The sequence below is a fragment of the Brassica napus genome, chromosome C1, assembly GCF_020379485.1.
Source record: "Brassica napus cultivar Da-Ae chromosome C1, Da-Ae, whole genome shotgun sequence".
Classification (NCBI taxonomy): domain Eukaryota; kingdom Viridiplantae; phylum Streptophyta; class Magnoliopsida; order Brassicales; family Brassicaceae; genus Brassica; species Brassica napus.
Window position 1 is genome coordinate 6,409,511 of NC_063444.1, and position 23,799 is coordinate 6,433,309.

General features: G+C 32.5%; 1 protein-coding gene across 1 annotated transcript; it reads left to right on the top strand.

Moving 5' to 3' along the window:
- Nucleotides 1-6,811: 6,811 nt before the first annotated feature.
- Nucleotides 6,812-10,526, top strand: LOC106373548 (NAC domain-containing protein 92-like). Its single transcript, NM_001316092.1, is given in 3 exon segments — nucleotides 6,812-7,022; nucleotides 8,897-9,162; nucleotides 9,848-10,526. Coding segments are annotated over 3 exon segments (1,035 nt in total). The 3' UTR covers nucleotides 10,406-10,526.
- Nucleotides 10,527-23,799: the final 13,273 nt, after the last annotated feature.

A 23,799-nucleotide genomic window follows, 5' to 3' on the forward strand; every position in this document is an offset into this window, starting at 1 on the left:
ATTAACCGGATCAGAAATAAAATTGATCATCTGGATTACTTATTACTAACTTTAAAATTAAGTCCTAACCATAGATCCTACCAATCATCCCTTGTTTGCCAAATTGACTATGTTGAATCTTTGTTAACAAGGCTGAACAATACTCCAAATATTTATGATCTTTAAGATCTTTTCTCCAATCTCGTTTCAGAATGTTCTTGATCACATATAATTATTTTATTTCCCACAAAATTATTTTATATATACAGCTACTTCTGAGACGACAATATATATTGGATCCACCATGAACATTATTATTAAATATCCAGCTCACTAGTAGGTTTCTGCATCAGGAATAGCCACAAAACTAGGTTTGCGCGGGATAAACATTATATATCAACTTAATTTTATGTATTATGTATTTTTACATGTTATAAAATAATAAATATATATTAAATGATTAAAAGTTAGTAACTATTACATATACAATTAAAATGGTGTAAACATATAAATAAATTTTATTAATCCAAACAATATTTTTTCTATTTGGTAGAATATAAAAATAAATTTAAATGATATTAACATACATAGTATATTTTTAATATTAATGTCTATTAAATGATGATTTTTAATCATATGTTTTTTTTTATCATTTGTATCTTTTATAGCAAAAACTTTAAATTACTAACAAAATTTTAATTGTGAGATTAATAGTTTTAGTAATTTATAATTTTTTTAAAAAAATTGTCAATGTTTGTTCAAAGCTTTTATAAAAAATAATTGTTCAAAGTAAATTTCAAAATTAAAATATTTATGTATTTTATATGGTATATATTTTCATTTAAAATGATATATATATATGTATATATTTATCTTCTAATCTTAGTACATAATTAAATTATACTTTTTACTTATATGATTTTCTAATCATTTGTATTTTTTCATAACAAAATTTTAAACCATGGATCACAAAATTTGAATGTGAGACTTTTTACAATTTAAGTGATTTATAGTCGTTTTTAAAAATTCAAAATATAACATATACAGAAAAATCTAAATTTTTATTATATGGTTGATGTGATTGTTTAATTTATTTTAATATTTTAAAATTAAACAAATATGATAGAAGATACACTAGTTTTTTTATCAAATCTTTATTATTCAAAATCATTGACATATATACTTTACCCGCATTAGGCAATTCTGTAACTTTTATTTAAGGAAATAATAAAGAACATTAATAATAAATTTATGGTTAGTTTAATAAAAAACTTATTATATAATTAGAAAGACCAACCTACTTCTCTAATGATTGTAATAATTATTTTAGTGATGACACGTGGCTATAGAAAAAGTTGTAATGTTTCTCAATTAATATATAGGGGATTAAAGGATAAGCCATTCTATTTACTCACATCCATATATAAGTATATGTGATTTTTATTTTCACAACTCACGGTTTTAATATCAGTTGAACTATATTAAGTCAATAACTTAAGTTATCTAAAAATTAAAATTAAAATTGCGGTGTTATCTCGTAATGCGTAATACGAGAGAGCTGTACCACTCAGGTTTGGGTGTTCAGTTTCGGTTCAATTCTTTGGCTTTTGATTTTCAGTTTTTTTTTTTGTTTATCTAGAGATATAGACCATTCGGTTATTTATTAATTTAGGTTAATTATTTCGATTTTTGGTTTGGTTCAGATAACAATGCTAGAAACCAGTTGTATTCAATAAAATGCATAGTCTAATTCGGTTCAGATAATTTGGATAAAATCATAATTTTGATTTTTGGGATAAAATTAATAATTCAAATAAATTTAAATATTTTAAATAAAAATTTCGGATAATTATATTTTTGGATAATTTGGATAGTTTTAAATATTTTGAATAAAAAAATTCAGATAATTTAAGATTTTTGAGTAGTTTGGTTTATAATTTGCATTTTTAAAATGTTTGATAATTTCAAAGCTAAATATAATTAATATTTTAGGTATATAAATTATATTTTAAATATTTAGGTATTTGTTCGGTTCTAGTTCGATTTTGTTTTTTCAGTTTCAAAAATATAGAAACCGTTTAGATGTTTGTAAACATCTTGAATTCAGTTTTTTTTTCCTGTCTGAGTAATTCAGTTTTCGGTTCTGAGTTTATATGCCCGGGCATAATTTCACTGTTTTAAAAATATTTTTTATTTATTAGTTGAAGTTTTACCTTTTAAAAAAACTGAGTATCTTTAAGAGTTTAATTAGGTTAAAATCTCCGAGGCAATACAATTAATTGATCGACCAGCAGTCTTTTTTTCGGTGCCCTCTTTATTTGTGTCAGTGTGTGTGTTTGTTTATACAGCTTCCAATAATTACGAGAAACATAGGAAATATAACGACAAAATTGAGTTTTGTCCACACCTCAATTATTTTTTTTGAACATTTTCTTAATCCACACCTCAATTATTGCGGATCTCTTAAATAAATCCAAGTTTTTCCGAAACATCAAATGAGCTCTATTCAAATTTCACTGTCTCGGGTTCATGTTCATCATTAAGGGACCCCTTACTCCCATCGAACTTTTTTTGTATCTCCGAAAATGATCTCAGTATATTACATATATATATAGTAAAAATTTCCTTACAAATTACAAGTAAATTTGATCAATTAATTACAAAGTAAGAATGCACTACTTTTGTTTTTATGTTATTAAACTTGAGAATAGAATGACACGATATATGGGGTTGCTAAAATAGTTAGAAAGCAGTATGTTGTTTAGCAAAAAGTAGAAAATAGTCTGTCTTGCATAAAATATAATAAAATAATTATAACAAAATATCGGTATAGAATATTTTATATTCTCAACTTTTTTCCTGTTCGCAGCTTTTACAAAAAAACAAGAATATTGCTTAATAGTGGAAACCTTACTCTAGTGGCTGAGAGCATCTTTATCGCGTCTTTTTTAGCGTCTCTAAAGGGAAGGAGTCCAATTTTCAGAAAAAACCGTATGTTAAGTGGACAGAATAAGAGACATCTGTTGTGTATTTTTTTCACTGTTCGCGGGTCCCACCGACACGTAGCGGTCCGCGATTGGTGCGCTTTTTAATTTTTAATCAGAAAAAAAAACTTTAAAAAAATAAAAAAAATAAGAAACCCTTAATAAGGTATATGGGATAAAGATGCTCTAAAGTTCAGAAGTTTCTACAATAGTTTCAGGTTTAAATTCTATGCTATGCAATTTTTTAAAGATTGTACATTATACGAAGTTCATGTTTTAATTTCCAGAAAAAATGATTTATTAAACAATTATGAAGACAATACGAAAGAAAAATTTACAAATAATTTTTAATATGGTGCAAGTAAATTCGGTCAGACGTGGATCTTCATAGTATAGGTAATGTGATGCAGTTATACCTAAATCCTCATAAAATATGTAATATTGTAAGTTGACGAATCGTCTATATAAAATTTTTTCATAACTATAATATCAGCGTTAAGAATCGTTTAATAAATGTAATTCGTAAATTCCACGGGGTCATGGCGGAAGCCGCGGTCAAGTCTAGCAATCGTGATCAGGCCCACCAGTGACAGGTTGGTAAACTAATATATTCCATCCGATTATTTGAAACAGTCGGTCACAAGTTATTATTCATACAGTATCACAAATTCTATGTTTTATAGATGAATGAAATTTGAGAAAAGAAAAAAAAGGCAATGGTTCTCAGATTCAAACATTTCTATAGTGTCTTGTAGAATGAGTGAATTTGAATTTAATATTCAAGACACAGAGAGCATACACAGCGATGACATTTTGTAGATGAATGAAAGTTTGTTTAAAAAAAAATATATAATTTTATACAAAGAGATGGTGTTTTGTTAGTTTCACTCAATGTTTTGAAAACCGAACCGGACATTGACTCGGCATTGTAACTGGATCAATGGTCGGACCGGTCTAACCGGTTCAACCGGGTTTTAAATTATAATCAAATTTAAATAATTAAATATATATATATATATATACAATTATTTTTATAAAAATTTATATCATTTCTAGAATCTAACTAAAATTGATACATAAATAAATAAAAACTTAAAAATATATAAAAATATAATGAAAACTAATTTATTTGGAAATATACTTTTAAAAATATGATTTTAAATGAAATATTTATAAATTTGCAATTTTTTTTATTTTTTTTAATTTTAATTGAGAAAACCGGATTTTAATATTGAACCGGGTCACCGGTTTTACCGAGTTTGGCCGGTTTTTTACCGGGTTTGCCGGTTTAACTCAAATCCGGTTTTTAGTACAACTCGGAACCGGTTAGAAGACTGAGTCACGGTCCGACCGGTTCGACCGGCCGGTTCGATCCGGTTTTCAAAACACTGGTTTCACTGGCTTGCCCCTACGGATCCGTCCCCATCATCTCCTCCCTCGTCCTGTTACGATGAGTCTTCTCACTCGATTGGAATTAGCATCTTTTGCTTTCTTCGATAAATACTATAGTAGAACCGAAGTTCATGTACCACCTTTCCTTCATCAGGGAGTTTTATTAGAGGATCAACCAGTATTTCTCTCCTACGATGTTAGTATAATCATAGACAACTTTCAACCGTTCTCAAACCCCGATTAGGTATTTCAATGTTGGCATTGAATCCGATTTCATCATGTTTTTTGGAGCAACGGTTTTAAGATTTCAAGTGATCTTTTCTACGAGTCTTTTCTCCTTTTTACCACATATATCTTTCGTTATTATTTAGCTATCTTAATATATCACCTACCTGTCGATTATATTTCCGGTTGTAATCGTGTAAGACTTTTGGATTTTTAATTTAGTATAAGCGTTTAGTGTTAGAAAAAGATGATGTTTTCTCTACATCTGGGTTTTGCTCTTAGTACTCTTTATTTATTTATTTACTTATTTATTTATTTGTCTTGTACTCTTTGGATTATATAACCCACATTAAGACAGAATGAGTAATCTTCACTGATGTAAACAAACACGCGACTATAATCCTTGTTCAAAGTGAATGTTGGCGAATATATAGATAAATCGAGTAGAATAGGATTATCGATCCTCAACATCTTTTTTTGCGCAACAATTAAACTTTCGATCCTCAACGTCTATGGTTTGTTATTGTTATTATGTTACACATTAATTTGTTTAAAATAGTTGTTGCATTTTTAGAGTAAAATCATAACAAATTCTGATAAAACAAAATACTGTCGCAAACTAAGTTGCATACAAGTACTAGTTATATATATACTACAAGTATCAACTATCAATTTGGTCATAACGATTGACTACCACATTACACCAATGAACGGTGATCTATTTACTTTTCTCTGCATCTTTGTGTATCTTTTGTTTGAACTCTGCTAATTAATCTTATTCGGAACGATATTCAAATATGCATACACCACAAAAAAATGCTTAAATTTAATTGTTAACAGAATACTAAGCAAGAAAATGCATAATCGGCTGCTAAAATGCTAAACTTGCAAAAACATTGCGATACAAATTATTGTTTTGATGACGATTATAGCAGAGTCTGAACCAGCGATATTGATCGTGGATATCAGGAGTACATACCAGTTGAACTATTTTATTATATTGATGTAGATATTGTCATTTGGGAAATATCTATGTATATAGTTGACCTGGTAATTATTGATTGATATTTGGTACGCACACATTCTTACATATTGGAAGTATATTGTCTCTAACATTTTAAATAAATTGGCTCTCGTCACATATATGCCACATTAGCATTTTATACGTAGATTAATTGTGCATGGATTAATGTCATCTATTTAATGAAAATGAATCAATGTATGTTTTGGAATACAAATTTGGAGCATCTAGTCTAATCTAATAATAAAAAGGGAATCAACCATCCCATGGAATTTTATTTGTAGAAAATTAGGCATCAAAAGGATAATCAAGTTTTGACCAAAAAAAAGAAGGATAATCAAGTATTACAAAGCAATGTTAAATTCTCTTTAAAATAATTTCATTACCAATTTTTATTTTAGTAAGAGTTATATGTATACTCTTGGAGCGCTTATTAGAACAAGGAAAGAAGAAAGGAAAAGTTTGGTTTGTTTCGCTAAAAGCATGATTATTGGAGGGTTCTTAGAGTGGAGTTCTTAGTGAAATATAAGAACCCGTCTCTTAACTTTTAACTAAAAAAGCTAAGAACCGGTTCTTAAATAAGAGTTTTAAGAGCATGATTATTGGGAGCTTCTTAGAGTGAGGTTCTTAGCGGAATATAAGAATCCGTCTCTTAACTTTTAACTAAAAAAGCTAAGAACCGGTTCTTAAATAAGAGTTTTAAGAGCCGGTTCTTAACTTTTTTAGTTAAAAGTTAAGAGACAGGTTCTTATATTCTGCTAAGAACCCCCCAATAATCATGCTCTTAGTGGATAACAATGAAACCAAAAGAGAATATTGATAATAGTGTCCCATGAGACACCTCACAACTAAGATTTCTTGTAACTTTGGTTTTTCATGAAACTTCCCACCATAACTAACTACATATATTACACAAGCATGGACCCAATTATTCTTACACTATTTTTGTAAGAAACTCTAAGTTGTCATCTACCATCCTTAGCTACATCCATATACTGTATTATATTATTATATACAGTATACTAATCCCCCTAACTATAAATATGTACATAATTAACCTATATGTACCTAGACACACCCCTCTCCCTTTCCCTCTCCTTCCTCTCTACTAAGATTTTCTTGGGACCTTACATGCTCTATTGGTAGTATTCGCATAAGTTGAAGGTTTCTACATTAAAAATACATATTAAGCTAAAGATTTATTCATATAATGGGTTTGAAAGATATCGGATCCAGATTGCCACCGGGGTTTCGGTTTCATCCAAGCGATGAAGAGTTGGTTTGTCACTATCTTTGCAAAAAGATAAGGGCCAAATACGACCAAGGCGATGTTGAGGATGATGACACTGATGAAGCCTTGAATGGTGCTACTGATCTTGTGGAGATTGACTTGCATATTTGTGAGCCGTGGCAGCTTCCTGGTAATATATTGATATACTTTTCTGGGTGTTTAATTATATTTATATACTTTTGATTGCTAATCATGTGTTTACGAGTTTGTTTATGTGTATATATATATTTATAACTTTTCCGGCCTATTCACTCCTGGTTTTTGTGGGTTTCAAATTGTGTTCGTAAAGATTCTTGAAACTTTCCATTTAAGATGAAGATTCTTGAATTGAACATAATAAGAAAATAGATTCTTAAAATAAAAACTTATTCTCGGCATCGGTTAGTATTATACAATTAGATGATGTTTACTTATGTGTACTAGTCATGATCTTATTAATTGTCCGGATGATATATACTCACATAAATACTAGTTTTGGCTTATCTTTTTTTTTTTTCTAGTTTTGGATTTATCAATTTATCGGATCATTATTATTATAGCACTAATAATAGCTTAATAATACACTATCCGGCGTGACATGATTAGTTGAGATACATGCTTGTTTTTAAAAATAAAATGTTTTAGATTAATTAGAAATAAAACATGGAGGCTATGGGGATGATTGGTTGGGGCTGTATATATTCTGGACAGGCAAAAATTAAGCTACAGCTATATATGTCAACTAATCGAGTTTTTCTTTCCTTAAAAAATTCACAGCAAAAAAAGCTCTGCAAAATCAAAATATGGATGTAGAAAGCTTTATTTACAGAGAAAAAAATTAGTGCTTTAGAAAATCTACAGCAAGGAAAGCTACAGCAAATAAATCTACAGATTAAATTCTACAGCAAAAAATATAAAGCTATAACACTTACCAATCATCCTTTATATATACAAAAGTAGCGAAATATACAAAATCACAGCTGTCGTTATAGCATTCTCGTAAATAAGATTACAGTATGAAGTAAAAAGTTATATTATATATATATATATATATATATATATCTTTCTTAAGTATACACTATTCATATAAAACATGCTTATATATACGTGTGTGTTTGTTTGTTTGTATGCATATAGTGATTTTCATTTTGTGTGTGAATTCTCTTTTGATACATTGATAAATCACGGAAGCTTTTCCAAAAGGTGACCGAGAATCTTGTTGTCATCTTTTTTTTCTCAACTTTTAAAAAAATTCGGTTCTCTTCGTAGTTTTGACTTTAAGGGACTTTGCTTAAAAAAAGATAACTTGTTTATTATAAAATCCAAAGTTAGTTAATTTGTTGCATTAAAGAACATTAATTAAAATGCAACAGAAGAATAAACAAAAGATTAGGCTGGTGTGTAAACACGTAGACCTTTTTGCTCCATATCACAAGCAACTATAGAGACTCAAGAAACCTTTATTACTTTCAAGACCTGCACGATTTTCTTGTAATTAGTCGAATATATGTATATATATCATAGTCAAAATAAACAATATATAGTTAGGATATGAATGATAATAATTATGTTTCCGAAAAATAAATTATGGTCTATTACTCTTCTTCTCAATTAAGGCAGAATAATGGAATCTTTTTAGGTAGTCAGACACTTTCGTGATCATCCTCTGTAAGGATCAGATTAATGCGAAACTGTAGGAGGAAGGTTTGAGGGAGCAATGATTTTCTCCGTTGAAGTCAAAATCACAATTATATTTTGCCAAAACAGAATACAATGTCTCACATCCTCCGCCTTGTCTACCTCACCAAGTCTTATATCATCACAAAAACCTTCACATCACTATTTATAAACCGATAGACTATAATTCCGGTTTTATAAATAAAATTACAGTGACCCAGTCATTAAATTTTCATTGTAATTTTTTTTAATTGTTCTGTTAACAAATTTGACAATTTTTATAGATATCTCATCAAACTCTCATATTAATTTACTAATGATTTATAAATCTTGTGTGTTGTGTAAAAGATGTGGCAAAGCTGAATGCAAAAGAATGGTATTTCTTCAGTTTCCGCGATAGAAAATATGCGACTGGATATCGTACAAATAGAGCGACAATAAGCGGATACTGGAAAGCAACAGGTAAAGATCGGACGGTGATGGATCCACGAACAAGCCAATTGGTAGGGATGAGGAAGACACTGGTCTTCTACAGAAACAGAGCACCAAATGGGATCAAAACTACTTGGATCATGCACGAGTTCCGTCTTGAGTGTCCTAACATGCCACCTAAGGTACTTGATTATTCCCCAACAATAATTCATTCTCTCTTTCATATTACTAACCATTATTAGTAATGATCATTTCACAATAATTACGTCTTACGTACTAAGCATAACTTGTAGCGTACCTAAACTCACCCATGTGTCTATTCGTGGATGTCCCATGCATAGATATAGATACCAAATTAATGTATCAGCGTATTTGTTTCTTATTTAGTTATTTATGCCAAAATTAATTTAAAAAATGAAGATAGTATTGTTTTCTTTTTTCCTTTTATTATGGAGAATCATGATAAGTTATAACCCACTAGCAAAAGGTTATTTTATTCTTTTTATTTTCTTAAACATTAATCATAAATCGTCATAATCCACTAATCCAATATAACAGTATGCAAAATACCATATGACAAATCATAATCAAACACATATATATGTAATTATGTATGTATGAGTTGTGCAAGACATGGGGTGCATGATGAGATGGTAGTAAGTACAAAGTAATGACGAACTTGTACATATAAAACAAAAAGAGAAAAAAATGAAAGAAATAGAGACAAAAGTGTCTTTAATGCGTGTTTGGTCATTTGCATGCACGAGACCGCACGTAAAGTAAACATCCCATGCATTTTTATAAACATATGTTAATGTTTTTTTTCTAAACAATGTCCTCTCGTTTTCTATCGGTATGTGGGCACAGGAAGACTGGGTTTTGTGCAGAGTGTTCAACAAAGGCAGAGACTCAACACTACGAGACAATAACATTGAACATCAGACGCAAAGATTTGAAGTTAATGACGCTCCGGATCTTAATTACAATAGTCAGTCGCAGCCTCTACTATCATCCCCTCCTTCCACCACCATCGACCCTCCACACCATCATGATCAGTGGGAGCAGCTAATGAAGCAGCCTTCAAGGAGCACCGACCATCCCTATCATCACAATTGTCAACATCAAACCGTAGCATGTGGTTGGGAGCAGATGATGATTGGTTCGATGTCGTCATCGTCAAGCCATGGCCCTGATCACGAGTCCTTGCTAAACTTGCTTTACGCCGACAACAACAACAGTGTCAACATCACTGATGATAATTATGGACATAACTATGGGAAGATATTGCTGTCGTCAGACATCACGAGTTTGGATCATGACAAGACGTGTATGGCGTCATCATCCGATGGTGGTATGGTCTCTGATCTTCACATGGAATGTGGTGGCTTGAGTTTCGAGACCGAGAATCTCCTCGCTTTCCAGTGAAAACATACTATACGAAGGTTTTTACATATATTCGCCGATTTATTGATTCGTGAAATATGCATATATATTATCTATAGACTTGTCAAATATCTTATATGTAAGTTGTGTGGCTTTTGGGTATAAGATTTGTGAAACTAGCTAGGTTATTTAGGAGGTTGTTATAAATATATAGTGTGCGTTTTTAGGTTATTTCTTTTTTTTAATTAATACGTGAACACATTTATACTATGAATATTCTTGGCATTATTAGTTTCTTTGTAAATAATACTCTGAATATTCATCATATATATTGTCAGTCATCTTTCATTAAGAACTCGCTTATCATTTGTTTATAACTAGGTGTTTTCCTGCACAATGTGCAGTGATAAATTTTTTAAAAATTAAATTATATTTAAACTAAAATTTATTAATATTATATATTTTATTATTTTTGACTAATATTTAATATAACGTTGATTATTTAAGCATAAAATCAAGAAAAAAATAATTTTGTTTATTTTAAATTGCATTTAATAATATATATGTAATACATTTAAAATTCGAATCTTAGATAAATTTTTATCTATTTATTTTGGTTAAATGTATTAAATCAACTTGTATAAAATTACTAAAAATCATATAAAAATTGTATAGTTATTAAAAATTATAACTAAACAATATTTATAAAATTTGTAGATATCTAAAAGAAATTAATGAAATTACAATTAACAATTTTTTAATTTTTTAAAAAAGATGTAGAAATTTTTGAAAATATTAGTAATAAAAATTGTATAATTATAAAAGGGCTTTTTGCAGAATTGACCTATAACTTAAAGTCAAACACAAAACTAACTTTTTTTTTTTGAAAATTGGTTTTGCCCTATTCACCCCACAAGTTCATATAATTTACGAAAATGGCATCAATTTTTTTTTTCTTTTTTTTTTGAAAATGACATTTTTACTCTCTCACCCTCATCATTTTCAAGTAATTACAAGATTGCCATTGTCATCAATACCACAACCACCATGAACAACCAATTTGAAGCTCTTAATGCTCCCAAAATTGATTTACCCTTCTTCTTTTTTCATTCGTGTGAACTAAACACAACATATCTCTCACTTTCTCTCCACAATGAGCTAAAAAAACCCAAGATTTTGATTCTAAATTTTTTATGGTTCATAGAGTCATAGAAGCTAACGATTCTGGGTGGGTTACTTTCGTTTGTGATTCTGTGTGCTTGGAGAAGCCTTATGTATGCTAAGGAACTTATCTCACCAATTTAAGGTATGACATCGAGTTTTTTTCCAGATCTGTTCGTCAGACGACTTACTTGGGAAGTCGTCTGGCTGTAGACAACTTACCTGGAAGTCGTCTGGTCAACGCAGAGGTTATTTTTGCAATTGACTTTGAAATCTGTAACCTGAGACGACTGAAAGTTAAGTCGTCTGTTTTTGTTTGGTTTCAAAAAAATTTCCAAAGAACCTAGACGACTTACATTTCAGTCGTCATAGGTTAGTTTTGCATTTGACTGGATAATTTCAGAAGTTTGACTTCCCCAGACGACTTACATTTCAGTCGTCTGGCGAAAATTAAAATAATAATATTTTTTTAAAAGTAGACGACTTACAGTTAAGTCGTCATAGGTTAGTTTTGCAATTGAAAAAAAAATTCAAAAATTTAATTATACAGAGACGACTTATAATTCAGTCGTCCACGAGACGACTTACTTGTAAGTCGTCCACGATTTTTTTCCGAGATTCTGGTCAAACCTCGTAAATCCTGGACGACTTACATTTCAGTCGTCTCGTGGACGACTGAATTATAAGTCGTCTGTATATAATTAAATCTTGAAGTTTTTTTTTCAATTGCAAAACTAACCTATGACGACTTAACTGTAAGTCGTCAACTTTTTAAAAAATATTATTATTTTAATTTTCACTAGACGACTGAAATGTAAGTCGTCCAGAAAAGTCAAACTTCTGAAATAATCCAGTCAAATGCAAAACTAACCTATGACGACTGAAATGTAAGTCGTCTAGCTTTTTTGGAGTTTTTTTTTTAGCCAAACAATAGTAGACGACTTATTTTTCAGTCGTCCAAAATAACAGATTTCAAAGTCAATTGCAAAAATAACCTCTGCGTTGACCAGACGACGTATAGTTTAGTCGTCTGGACAACTTAGATTGAAGTCGTCTGCGTCTTCTCCGCTAGTTTTTAAGTCTTCTACGTTTTGTTTTTGAATAACTTGTATTTTTAAGAGTGATAAGTAACTTCAAGATATGTAAAACTCATATTTACAAAATATGTTCTCTTCTTTAGTTTTACTAAATTTGACTAAGTTTTTCAACGTAAACTTATAATAAAATATGATATGCTTTGACTAGTTACTATTGTTTGTTTCCATCTCTTAAGTATTATTGTTATAGACAATAATGATGACTATTGTTATGAGTTGGAAGAAGGGTTAAAATGCTTCTTAAAATGTTGTATCAATATAAAGCTATCAACATTCTTGTTTATTAAGATGAGAAAAAGGTCATTGGAGTTTATTATTGCATATGAGAGATCCAAAGATAAGAAAAAGGCTACTGAAGTCTATTAGTTCATTGATTTGTAAATGTGTAAACACATTGTTAGCACATTTAATACATCTTGGAAAACATTATTACTGATTTTACAAAAAAATCACAACTAAAAGAGTAGACATGCAATTCACAAAATAGACCACAAACAAAACTATATTATAGATCATTCCTCTACAAAGACAAGCTTGGATTCCACTTGAGTAGACAGGACCAGACGACTTCTAAGAAGTCCAGACGACTTCCAGGAAGTTCAGACGACTTTGTCAGAAGACTTTTAGGAAGTTCAGACGACTTTACAAGAAGTCGAGACGACTTTGTCAGAAGACTTCCAAGAAGTCCAGACGACTTCCAGACGACTTCCAGACGATTTCCAGACGACTTCCAGACGACTTTCAGACGACTAACAGGTAAGTCATCCCAGAAGTCTTCTAGATCTGAAAAACCTGCATATTAAATCCAGATCTGAAAAACCTGCATATCCAAAAACGTTCAAATGGCTTAAAAACAGAAAAAATGAGTGAAAGATTAGATAAATCTACCTTTATAGAACACACAAAAATACATATCTAAAAATAATAGATCTACCTTTAAATTAGTGAAAGATGAGTACCATCTAATTAAAAATCTGCAAAAAAGATAGATTAGTAAGAAAGACATGAGACAAAACTGGAAAATTCATATAAAGTTTAGTGTTTTCAAGTCAAAGAGATTAGAGTGGGTTTGGAGAGTTTTAGTTTGGGAAAAAAGTAAGAACTTTATACAACAAGAAGTTACCAAATGAAGAAAAATCAGACATAAGAACTTACAAAAACGCTCAGATCTATTATGAAAGGGAGACTTCGTCAGAAGACTTCCATGAAGTCCAGACGACTTCCTGGAAGTCCAGACGACTTCCTGGAAGTCCAGACGACTTTGTCAGAAGACTTCCAAGAAGTTCAGACGACTTCCAGACGACTAACAGGTAAGTCGTCCAATAAGTCTTCCAGATCTGAAAAACCTGCATATCAAATCCAGATCTGAAAAGCTTGCATATCCAAAAACGTTCAAATGACTTAAAAATAAAGAAAATGAGTGGAAGATTAGATAAATCTACATTTATAGAACACACAAAAATACATATCTAAAATTAATAGATTTACCTTTAAATTAGTAGAAGATGAGTACCATTTGATTAAAAACCTGCAAAAGAGATAGATTAGTAAGAAATACATGAGACAAAACTGAAAAATTCATATAAAGTTTGGTGTTTTCAAGTCAAAGAGACTAGAGAGAGGTTGGAGAGTTTTAGAATGATGAACATTATATTTTTGTTGCAGCCATTTGAGAGGAGGAGAGAGAATGTATAAATTTTTTTTTATATAGGGAGACAAAAAATCCAATTAGGTTAAATATTTTTGACTCAGACGACTTCCTGGACGACTTACATTTCAGTCGTCTGGTGAAGAAACTAAAACAGATGACTTACATATAAGTCGTCCACAAGAGTTTAATATTTTTAGCGGGAAATTAAATATTTTTAGCGGGAAACTAAAATGGAAGACTTTCCAGACGACTTACAAGTAAGTCGTCTGGTTTAAATTATTTAAGCGGGAAAATAATTTTTAAAAAAAAATTTAGGCGGGAATATTTGGACGACTTACATGTAAGTCATCTGTTTTAATTTCTTCACCAGACGACTGAAATGTAAGTCGCCCGAGTAAATTATTCAACAGACGACTGAAATATACGTCGTCCGAGTAAATTATTCAACAGACGACTGAAATATAAGTCGTCCACACCCTAAACATAACCCCTAAACTTAATTATCTAATTAAAGACTTCATAAAATCAAATCAAACTTGAAAAGTGTTTACTATACACATAAATAAACACATATAGGTGAAAACTAATTTTTGAAAAAAACATTTTAATTTTCCAAAATCTAACCCTAACAATACATACAATACTACAACCTATGTTTGCCAAACTCTTAAACCAAAGTATTTCATGATTCACTACTCCACTCATCTATCTTCAAAACAAATTAATTTATCATATCTTAATTTATATCACTTAAAACTGTATAATTACTTGATTTTTATTTTCACGCATCAAAATATTTTTTTACAAGATTTATAAATTATTTTTAAAATAAATCGGTACCAGACGACTTACACTTCAGTCGTCCAGACGACTTCCAACATCTCAGACGACTCAGAGGATTTACTAGGGCTATATTCGTAAAAATGGCTTCTGTTTTTTTGTTTGGTCACAAGGAGCTGAGCTGTAATTTCACTAGGCTTATAGGTTAGTTTTGCATTTGATTCAAGTTTGGGTATAGGTTTGGGGTTAAAATGAAGTTGTGGGTTAGTTTTGGCAAAAACCCCATTATAAAAATACAATTAAATAATGTATTTTGAAATTTATAATGTATATTTTAATATATTTATTTTAGTGATGATTTATGAATTATTACCATATTTTAAGAAGTTTAACAAAAATATAAATCAACATTAAATGTAATAAGTGTACCAAAAATATATATCAATATTAAATGTGATTGTCCATGTCATATTAACTATAATCCATGTCATCAATCTTGTTACTTATGTCATCATTTTTTTGTAAAAATGATTATAGATAGGAGATGTGGCAAAATCACTTCGCAAATATAGTACAGGGGATTTCAACGTTTCGTAACAAACTAACGTGTGATAAAATATAGATCATGCGAAGAAATATATTATAGGGGCTGAGGCGAGGTTATATTTTTTGTTTATATAATTTTATGAGTATTATACTTAAAATAAAATAATTGAAAATAACTTATATTTGCCACATGGATTAAAAATTAGAAAATGAAAAGTGATACGCAAATTTGAATAAATGATTAATTATTTTGGTTCTTTGAAATTTTCACCAGATTATCATAGTATATAAAATGTGATGGAAAAAATAAATTAGTAACTAACAACTAAAGATCTGATGGCCGAAATCGTCGGAAATTCGTCGAATCGGTCTATTCCGACGAATTTCCACGAATCCGTCGGTATCTTTTCGTCAAAAACATTCGGAATTTTCGTCAGAATACGACTTTCTGAGAATAACCGAAATCATTCTGACGAACTGACTTTTTTGTAATTTAACATTATGATATTGGTAAGGAAAGTGTTGTGATTAAATCAGTTTTCGTGAAAATAGTCACCTAGAGGATTATCACAACGTTGCGTCCAAACTAACAGTGTATAACATGTGATAGACTAGGCAAGAAAATACAGTATTTGATAGGGCTAGGCGTAGGTTCTATAGTTTATACGACTTAGAGTATATAACTCAGGTCGTGGCCTAAAAATTTATATTAAATATATCTACTTAGATGGTAAGACTTATATATTCCCCTTCCAGCCTTTAGGAGTAGTATAACTTATATTTAGGATTTAACCGTGATGAAAGCGACTTTAGTCTTCAATTTTGGAATTTTATCATTGAGGAGGGTTGAATATACTTTCGTCAGTTATTTATTATCAGAGCCTTTTTTGCGCCACAGATATATGTACGATAATACAACTCTAATGAAACGTTTGATAAATAAACTATTCAGTGATGATTCTACAACTTCACTGTACCTGAAAGAACATTTTGATTGTAACCGAAATCATTACCTTTCACTACCTTGTTGTGCTTCCATCATCCTTGCTTCCCTTCGTATTAGTCTGTTTGACCTCGCCACGAGGTCTAGGATGGTCATTTGGATCTGACTTGTTCATGGCATATAAAACTTAACCTTACTTTGACCTTAGTTCTTGCTCACACGTCGTACTTCTTGACTTGTTATTCGATACCTTACCTTTGGTTATCTGATGATTAGCTTTCTATGGCATAATCTTTAGAGCTTAACTTACGTGGCCCTTTTACTTGCTTCGTTTCAATTGGCAATCATAATTGGTCACTGCGGCCCTTTTTTCGCATGAGTAAGACTTGGTATTTGCCTTGCACATGGAAATCAATTTTTAGCTTACTGCAAAACACAGAAGTGTTGACACTTCTTGGCTTGAACATCCCTACATTTTTGAGTTCTTAATTCTTCTTAAAGTTCTTGGCGACGTTTCCATTTAGTTGTTTTTCCCTCTAGAACTGTGCAACAGCCTATTTTTATTTACTGGTTTTTGGAGTGACACTCCCTCCTGTCCTCATCTCGAAACTGGTCAATTATCTCTGTTTCCATTCAGTCTGCGCTTAGGCGCCCTTTATATTCATTTTTTCATTCTCGTCTTATATTAGGTACCTAGGTTGCGTTTCTCTGAGCATTTTGTGTTGGGGTTGTGGTCTTACCGTTACAACCGGTCTGGGTCGTCTACGACTTCTATCAGGCTTATTGCAGAAGTCCCCTCTTTAAGTGCACCTTCTTTACAAGAAAACAGGGGATTCTGATGGCCGAAATCGTCGGAAATTCGTCGGAATCGGTCTTTCCGACGAATTTCCGACGAACCCGTCCGTCGGTATCGTTTCGTCGGAAAAAAAAATTCGTCGGAATTTCGTCATAAATTCCGACGACTTTCTGACGAATACCGAGAAACGTCATTCTGACGAACTTCCGACGATATTACGATGCGGCTACACGAGACCAGAGTTCATCGGAAAACTACAATTCCGACGAACGTGGTTCCTCGGTTTATTCCGACGAACTTTGGGCGTCGGAATTTACCGACGGACATCGGTCGTCGGAATATACCGACGAACCACGTTCGTCGGTATATTCCGACGGAAATGAGTTTGTCGGTAAATTCCGACGGATATATGTCCGTCGGTATATTCCGACGACCGTTGTCCGTCGGTATATACCCTTTTTTTTTTACAAATTAATTTTGCATTTTTATATATTTTTTGATATTAATAAATTTAAAAAATTGGAAATTTAAAACTAATAATATTATAAAATTTAAATTCATAAAAACCGAAATAGGAAAAAAACATTCATAAAGTTTAAAATTCATACAAACCGAAATAGAAAAAAAAACATTCCGAAAGTTTTATAAAGCCGAAATAAACTAAGATGAACTCGAAGACATCAAACGATCTAGCTTCTGCATAATCTCGGTGTTGAACTTCTTCTGGGATGCCAACTCAGCAAGGATAGTGGCATTCTCCGAACGGATAGTGGCATTCTCCGAAAGGATAGTGGTGTTCTGCTCCTCCAATGCCCCAATCCGTTCATCTTTGTCATGTAGCTCCTCGAGAATCATGGGATCGGCATACGGAGCTTGCGAAGAAGATGCCGGATACGAAGAAGCACGACGGGCCAACCCAACTAAACGGCCTCCTTTCCTTTTAGGAACCGCCTACAAAAATATTTAAAGTAAGTAAATATGGACAAGTAAGTAATCGACATTATAAAAAAATATATTAATAAAAAAAATTACCTTTTCAACCATCTCATTTATTTGCAATAGAGACAGGTTGGTTGAAGCTCCCGTGGAGTCGCCGTCATCAGAGAGAGGCTGAGATTGAGAAACTATCTCAGCTTCCACCAAATCAACTACACCTCTGATCACGGGGTCCTGAATTTGACCCGTCGTCTTGTTAGTGTGAGCCACCTTAATGAGTTGGAGACGATCAACGGGATTACCGTCATTTGCTTCGATCTAAAAAAACCGCCATTATTAGCCAAAAATATATAAAATATTTATTTAAAAAATATAAAGATAAATAATAATAAAAAACTTACAAGTTCATCCTCCTTAGTAGACATGGAGCAAGCGCCGAGGTTGTGCACATACATACCTTTCCCGCCACGATCGCTCTTCCGGTTCCTGGAGTTCCTAGAAGACGTCTCTGCAGTGTCTTCCCTCTCCCAATGAGCTATCAACTGCTCCCACACCCCCCCCGTTGATGAACCGTGGCTTCTTGTTCTTCTGCCAAACTGTCTTCCACGCGTTTATCTGCTTTGTGTAAGAGTCCATGGCCTTTTCGTTGAATTTCTTACGGACTGTTTCCGTAAGATCGGAGTGCCAGTTGAACTCTTGCTACAAAACAAACACAATTTAATAAGTAAATATATGTAAAAAAATGTAAAAACTTAAAAAAATGAAGGGTTACTATACCGCAAACTGACGAAACCACAACTCTCGTTCGTCGGAAGGGATCACACTCCACTTTGGATATCCAAAACGGAGCATGGAGTACATCATCTGGTTGATGCTCCGGCTAATGCCATTTTTCGACTTGGTGAACCTTTAAAAAAAAATACAAGTTAGCAAGTTAATTAAAGCAAAAAATATAACGGTACAAATAAAAAAAAATACTAACCAAGTGCTATGGCCTCGTCGTGGGTTGAGTTGGAGAAACGGGAGATGCTCTCGACCTGGTTGTTGAACCAATAGATGAACCGGCATGACCCCCGGATCCTGTTGAGCAGCAGCGTGAGGGGCAGCGTGAGGGGCAGAGGGAGCTGGAGCGGGAATATATGCGGGAACCGAGTCATGAGACGATACCGATGCACGGGAACCGCTCACCGAACTACGTCGAAGACGGGCTGCGGGGCGGGCTTCATCCTCGGCCCTAAAAAAAAAAAATTAACCCATCAAACATATTTTCATTTATATATTTACAAAAGGTTTTATAAACGTTTTAAAAAAACTATTAAACCTTTTATATATATATATATATATATATATATATATATGTATACAAAATTATAAAAAATTATAAATATAGAAAATGTTGTTAAAAATTTATAAATGAAGAAAAATGTTGTTAAATATTTATATTTTAAAAAAAAATGTTGTTAAATATTTATTAGTGGAAACTTAAAAAAAAATATAAAAATTTTAAAATTTTAAAATTTTTACTATACATGATTTACATATATATATATATGTATACAAAATTATAAAAAATTTATAAATATAGAAAAATGTTGTTAAATTTATAAATGAAGAAAATGGTGTTAAATATTTATATTTTTTTCAAAAAACGTTTTTAAAAATCAAAAAACGTTTTTAAAAATCAAAAAACGTTTTTAAAAATCAAAAACGTTTTTAAAAAAAAAACGTTTTTAAAAATCAAAAACGTTTTTAAAAATAAAAAAAAACGTTTTAAAAAATAAAAAAACGTTTTTAAAAATCAAAAAATGTTCCAAAAAAAACTAAAACAACAATCCTAACTTATATATCCTAAACTATCCATTCAATCCTAAAATGTTCAATCAAACAACCTAAAATCCGAGATCAACTTCCAAAACCCTAAACAATTGAAAAAAAAAAGGTTTGGGATGATTCTTACATGATTTGGGGTTTGGGGAAGAGATAGGAGGGTGAGGAGAGGATTCGCCGGTGAAGAGAGGCCGGAATCGCCGGAGAGTCGCCGAAATCGCCGAAATCGCCGGAGTTTTGAGAGAGAGAGAGGCCGCGGAGATAACGAAGAAGAAAGGAGAAGGGTTTTTATTTCCGTGGATTCCGACGGACACGGGTTCGTCGGTATTCCGTCGGTATATTTAAAATATACCAAATGCCGATTCGCGAAAATTTTCAAGCGGTTTGGTTCTCCCGGGCTAATTGAAATTCCGACGGAACGTGTCCGTCAGTATTTTCCGACGGACACATTCCGTCGGTATATTCCGACGGAATTCCGACGACTTAGTGTTTAGGGTGTTCTTTTCAAGTTTCTAAATGCAAAATCCAAACCTTTGATAATATATATAGTATTTGCATAAAGATTTAACAATAAAAATGTTTTATAACACGATTTTACACAACAATATTTTTTGTAGTGTAAGCTTATATAAATATGATTGTATAAGTACATAATGTTAAGATGAGATGTTATGAAAACAATGATATGCATACATAAATATTTTAATGAGTTGTTATATTTGAACGGTTGCGATCTAATACTATACTAAACACTTATTATGTGTTATTTTCATAGTTTTGGCATCTAAATTTATAGATTTTTATGATTGAAACTTTATAGAAAAACATGTCGTCGGTATTTTCCGACGAAATACCGACGACCTTTCCAATTTTCAATGAAACCCGTTGTCGTCGCTATGTCGTCGGTATATTGCGAGGGATTTCCGACGGACCATTAAAAAAAAAAAAAAAAAAAAAACTAATCAGAATCTTCTGAATCTTCATCAAACTCCCCAACCTCGGCTTCCGGCTCTGAATGTACGACAGCATCATGTCCAAACACAGTCAAATTCTCAACGAGTTGAACATTTTCCAAATCTTCAACTGCCTGGGCGTTGCTGGTAGACTCTGGTTGCAATGGTTCATCATCATCAGAAGTTCCATCCACTCGTCCTCTTGGGTTGATTTGCGTTACAGTAACCCATGGATCGTCTCTGTACGTCACCCGAGGGTAACTGATGTAGCACACCTATACATATCAATTATACAAAGTATTAGTTCAATATATAACATTAATTAATTATATTGGTAAAAAATTATGAATATATTGACATACCTGATCAGCTTGCGAACCAAGAATGAAGGGATCATAATATTGAAGTTTCCGCCGCGAATGAACTGATGTAACACCAAACGCATCAATCTTCACTCCTCTATCTGGGGTGGTGTCATACCAATCACAATAGAATACTACACAACGCAATCCAACCATTCCAGGAAATTGGATTTCCAATATTTCTTTTATGTTGCCGTAGTAGACATCGTCACCAGAAGAAGATGAAACACCAGCATCATATGTTGTCTTAGAATGACCTTTCCTTGTGAATGCATATCCTCGCGTACAAAATTTAGGATATGATTTGACCACATAGTTTGGTCCCTGCACAAATTCGCGTATCCAATCATCGAACACAAGACCTCTGGCCAAACCATCATTCACCTATAAAAAAAAACATATATGATTGCAAAATTAATTAGTTTATATATATTAAATTTAAACTAATCATTTGCATAGGGTAATAGGATATATGACTCACATAACTACGAAGCCACGCAGCAAATCCGTTATCTCTAAGTTGTCGAAGCTCATCTTCTGTTGCATGCCTGTGAGTCATACGCAACTCCGCCATATATACACTATATACAAAAATATTATCAATATGAAATAAATTTATTGAATATTAATCTAACAATAAATGAATAAATATTTTTACCTCTCATATTGTAGAACATCTTCACAGTTGGTGAGCAAATATGTTTGCAAATGAGCGTTCTCAGTGTCCGTAAGTCTCCGCTTCGTGAATTTTCCACTAAGTCGTCCTATTTCCTTGAACATGCTTGGGACAGTAACATGATATGTTGCTCTCTCCCCTCTATCATCATGCCGAGCAGGTCTTCGGTGTTTTGTTTGCACTTCTGGTGGAAAATAATTTTCAGCAAAGATTGCAGTTTCTTCATTGATCACCTGTGCCACTATAGATCCTTCCACCCTGCTTTGATTTTTGACCATCTTCTTCAGATGATGCATATAACGCTCAAAAATATACATCCATCTGTACTGCACAGGACCACCAAGTTCCAATTCTCTTGCGAGATGAATAGCAAGATGTTCCATTACATCAAAGAATGATGGAGGAAATATCTTCTCAAGGTTGCACATGCTGACTGGTGCGTTTGTCTTCAAATTATTAATACCCTCTTCAGTCAATACTCTGCTGCATAAGTCACGGAAAAAAACACTAATCCCTGCAATTGCTTCATGAACATTACGTGGCAATAATGCTGAAAAGGCAAACGGAAGGAGGCGCTGCATAATTACATGACAATCATGACTCTTCAAGCCAGTAAACTTTCCTTCGCTTCTATCAACGCAGTTCCCCAAATTTGATGCATATCCGTCAGGAAATTTCACTTTCTCTGTAATCCAATCAAAGAACTCTTCTTTTCTAGCACCATCTAGCCGATAAATGGGAAAAGGGGCCGTACCGTTCTCATCAACGTGAAGTTCAGAACGATCACAAATATCGACTAAATCCAACCTTGACTTCAAATTATCCTTCGTTTTACCTTGGATGTTAAGGACTGTGTTCATCAGATTATCGAAGAAGTTCTTCTCAATATGCATGACATCTAAATTATGCCGCAATAGATGACTCTCCCAATATGGTAGATCCCAGAAAATACTCTTTTTGTGCCAGTTATGTAGCTCTCCAACCGCATTGACTCGAATGTTTTCATGTCCACCTACATCTGGCGTCCTTTCTGCATCAAAATACCTAAACTGCTTCAACAAATCTTTCCCACTAACTTCCTCAGGTGGACCATCAAACACCTGCTTGTTCTTCGTAAACGAAGTCTTACTCCTGCGGTATGGATGATCAGGTGGTAGAAATCGTCTGTGACAGTCAAACCAACACGTTTTCCTTCCGTTCTTTAGTTGGAAAGCATCTGTGTCATCTTGACAATATGGACATGATAGCTTCCCATGTGTTGTCCATCCAGATAACATACCATATGCTGGAAAGTCACTTATTGTCCACATAAGTACTGCCCGCATCTGAAAGTTTTCTTTGCGCGAAACATCGTATGTCTCAAAACCATGCGCCCATAGTTGTTGCAACTCATATATTAGTGGTTGAAGAAACACATCTAGTGATCTTTTAGGATGATCTGGCCCGGGGACTAGAATTGAGAGAAACAAAAACTCTCGTCGCATGCACAAGCTCGGCCGTAAGTTGTACGGTGTCACAATAACTGGCCATAGAGAATACTGCCTTCCATGCTTTCCAAATGGGCTGAAACCATCAGTAGATAATCCAAGATAAACATTTCTTCTCTCTTCCGCAAATTCTGGATATGTTGACTGGAAATGTTTCCAAGCCTTTGCATCTGAAGGATGTCTAATCTCACCATTTGTGGAATGCTCTGCATGCCATCTCA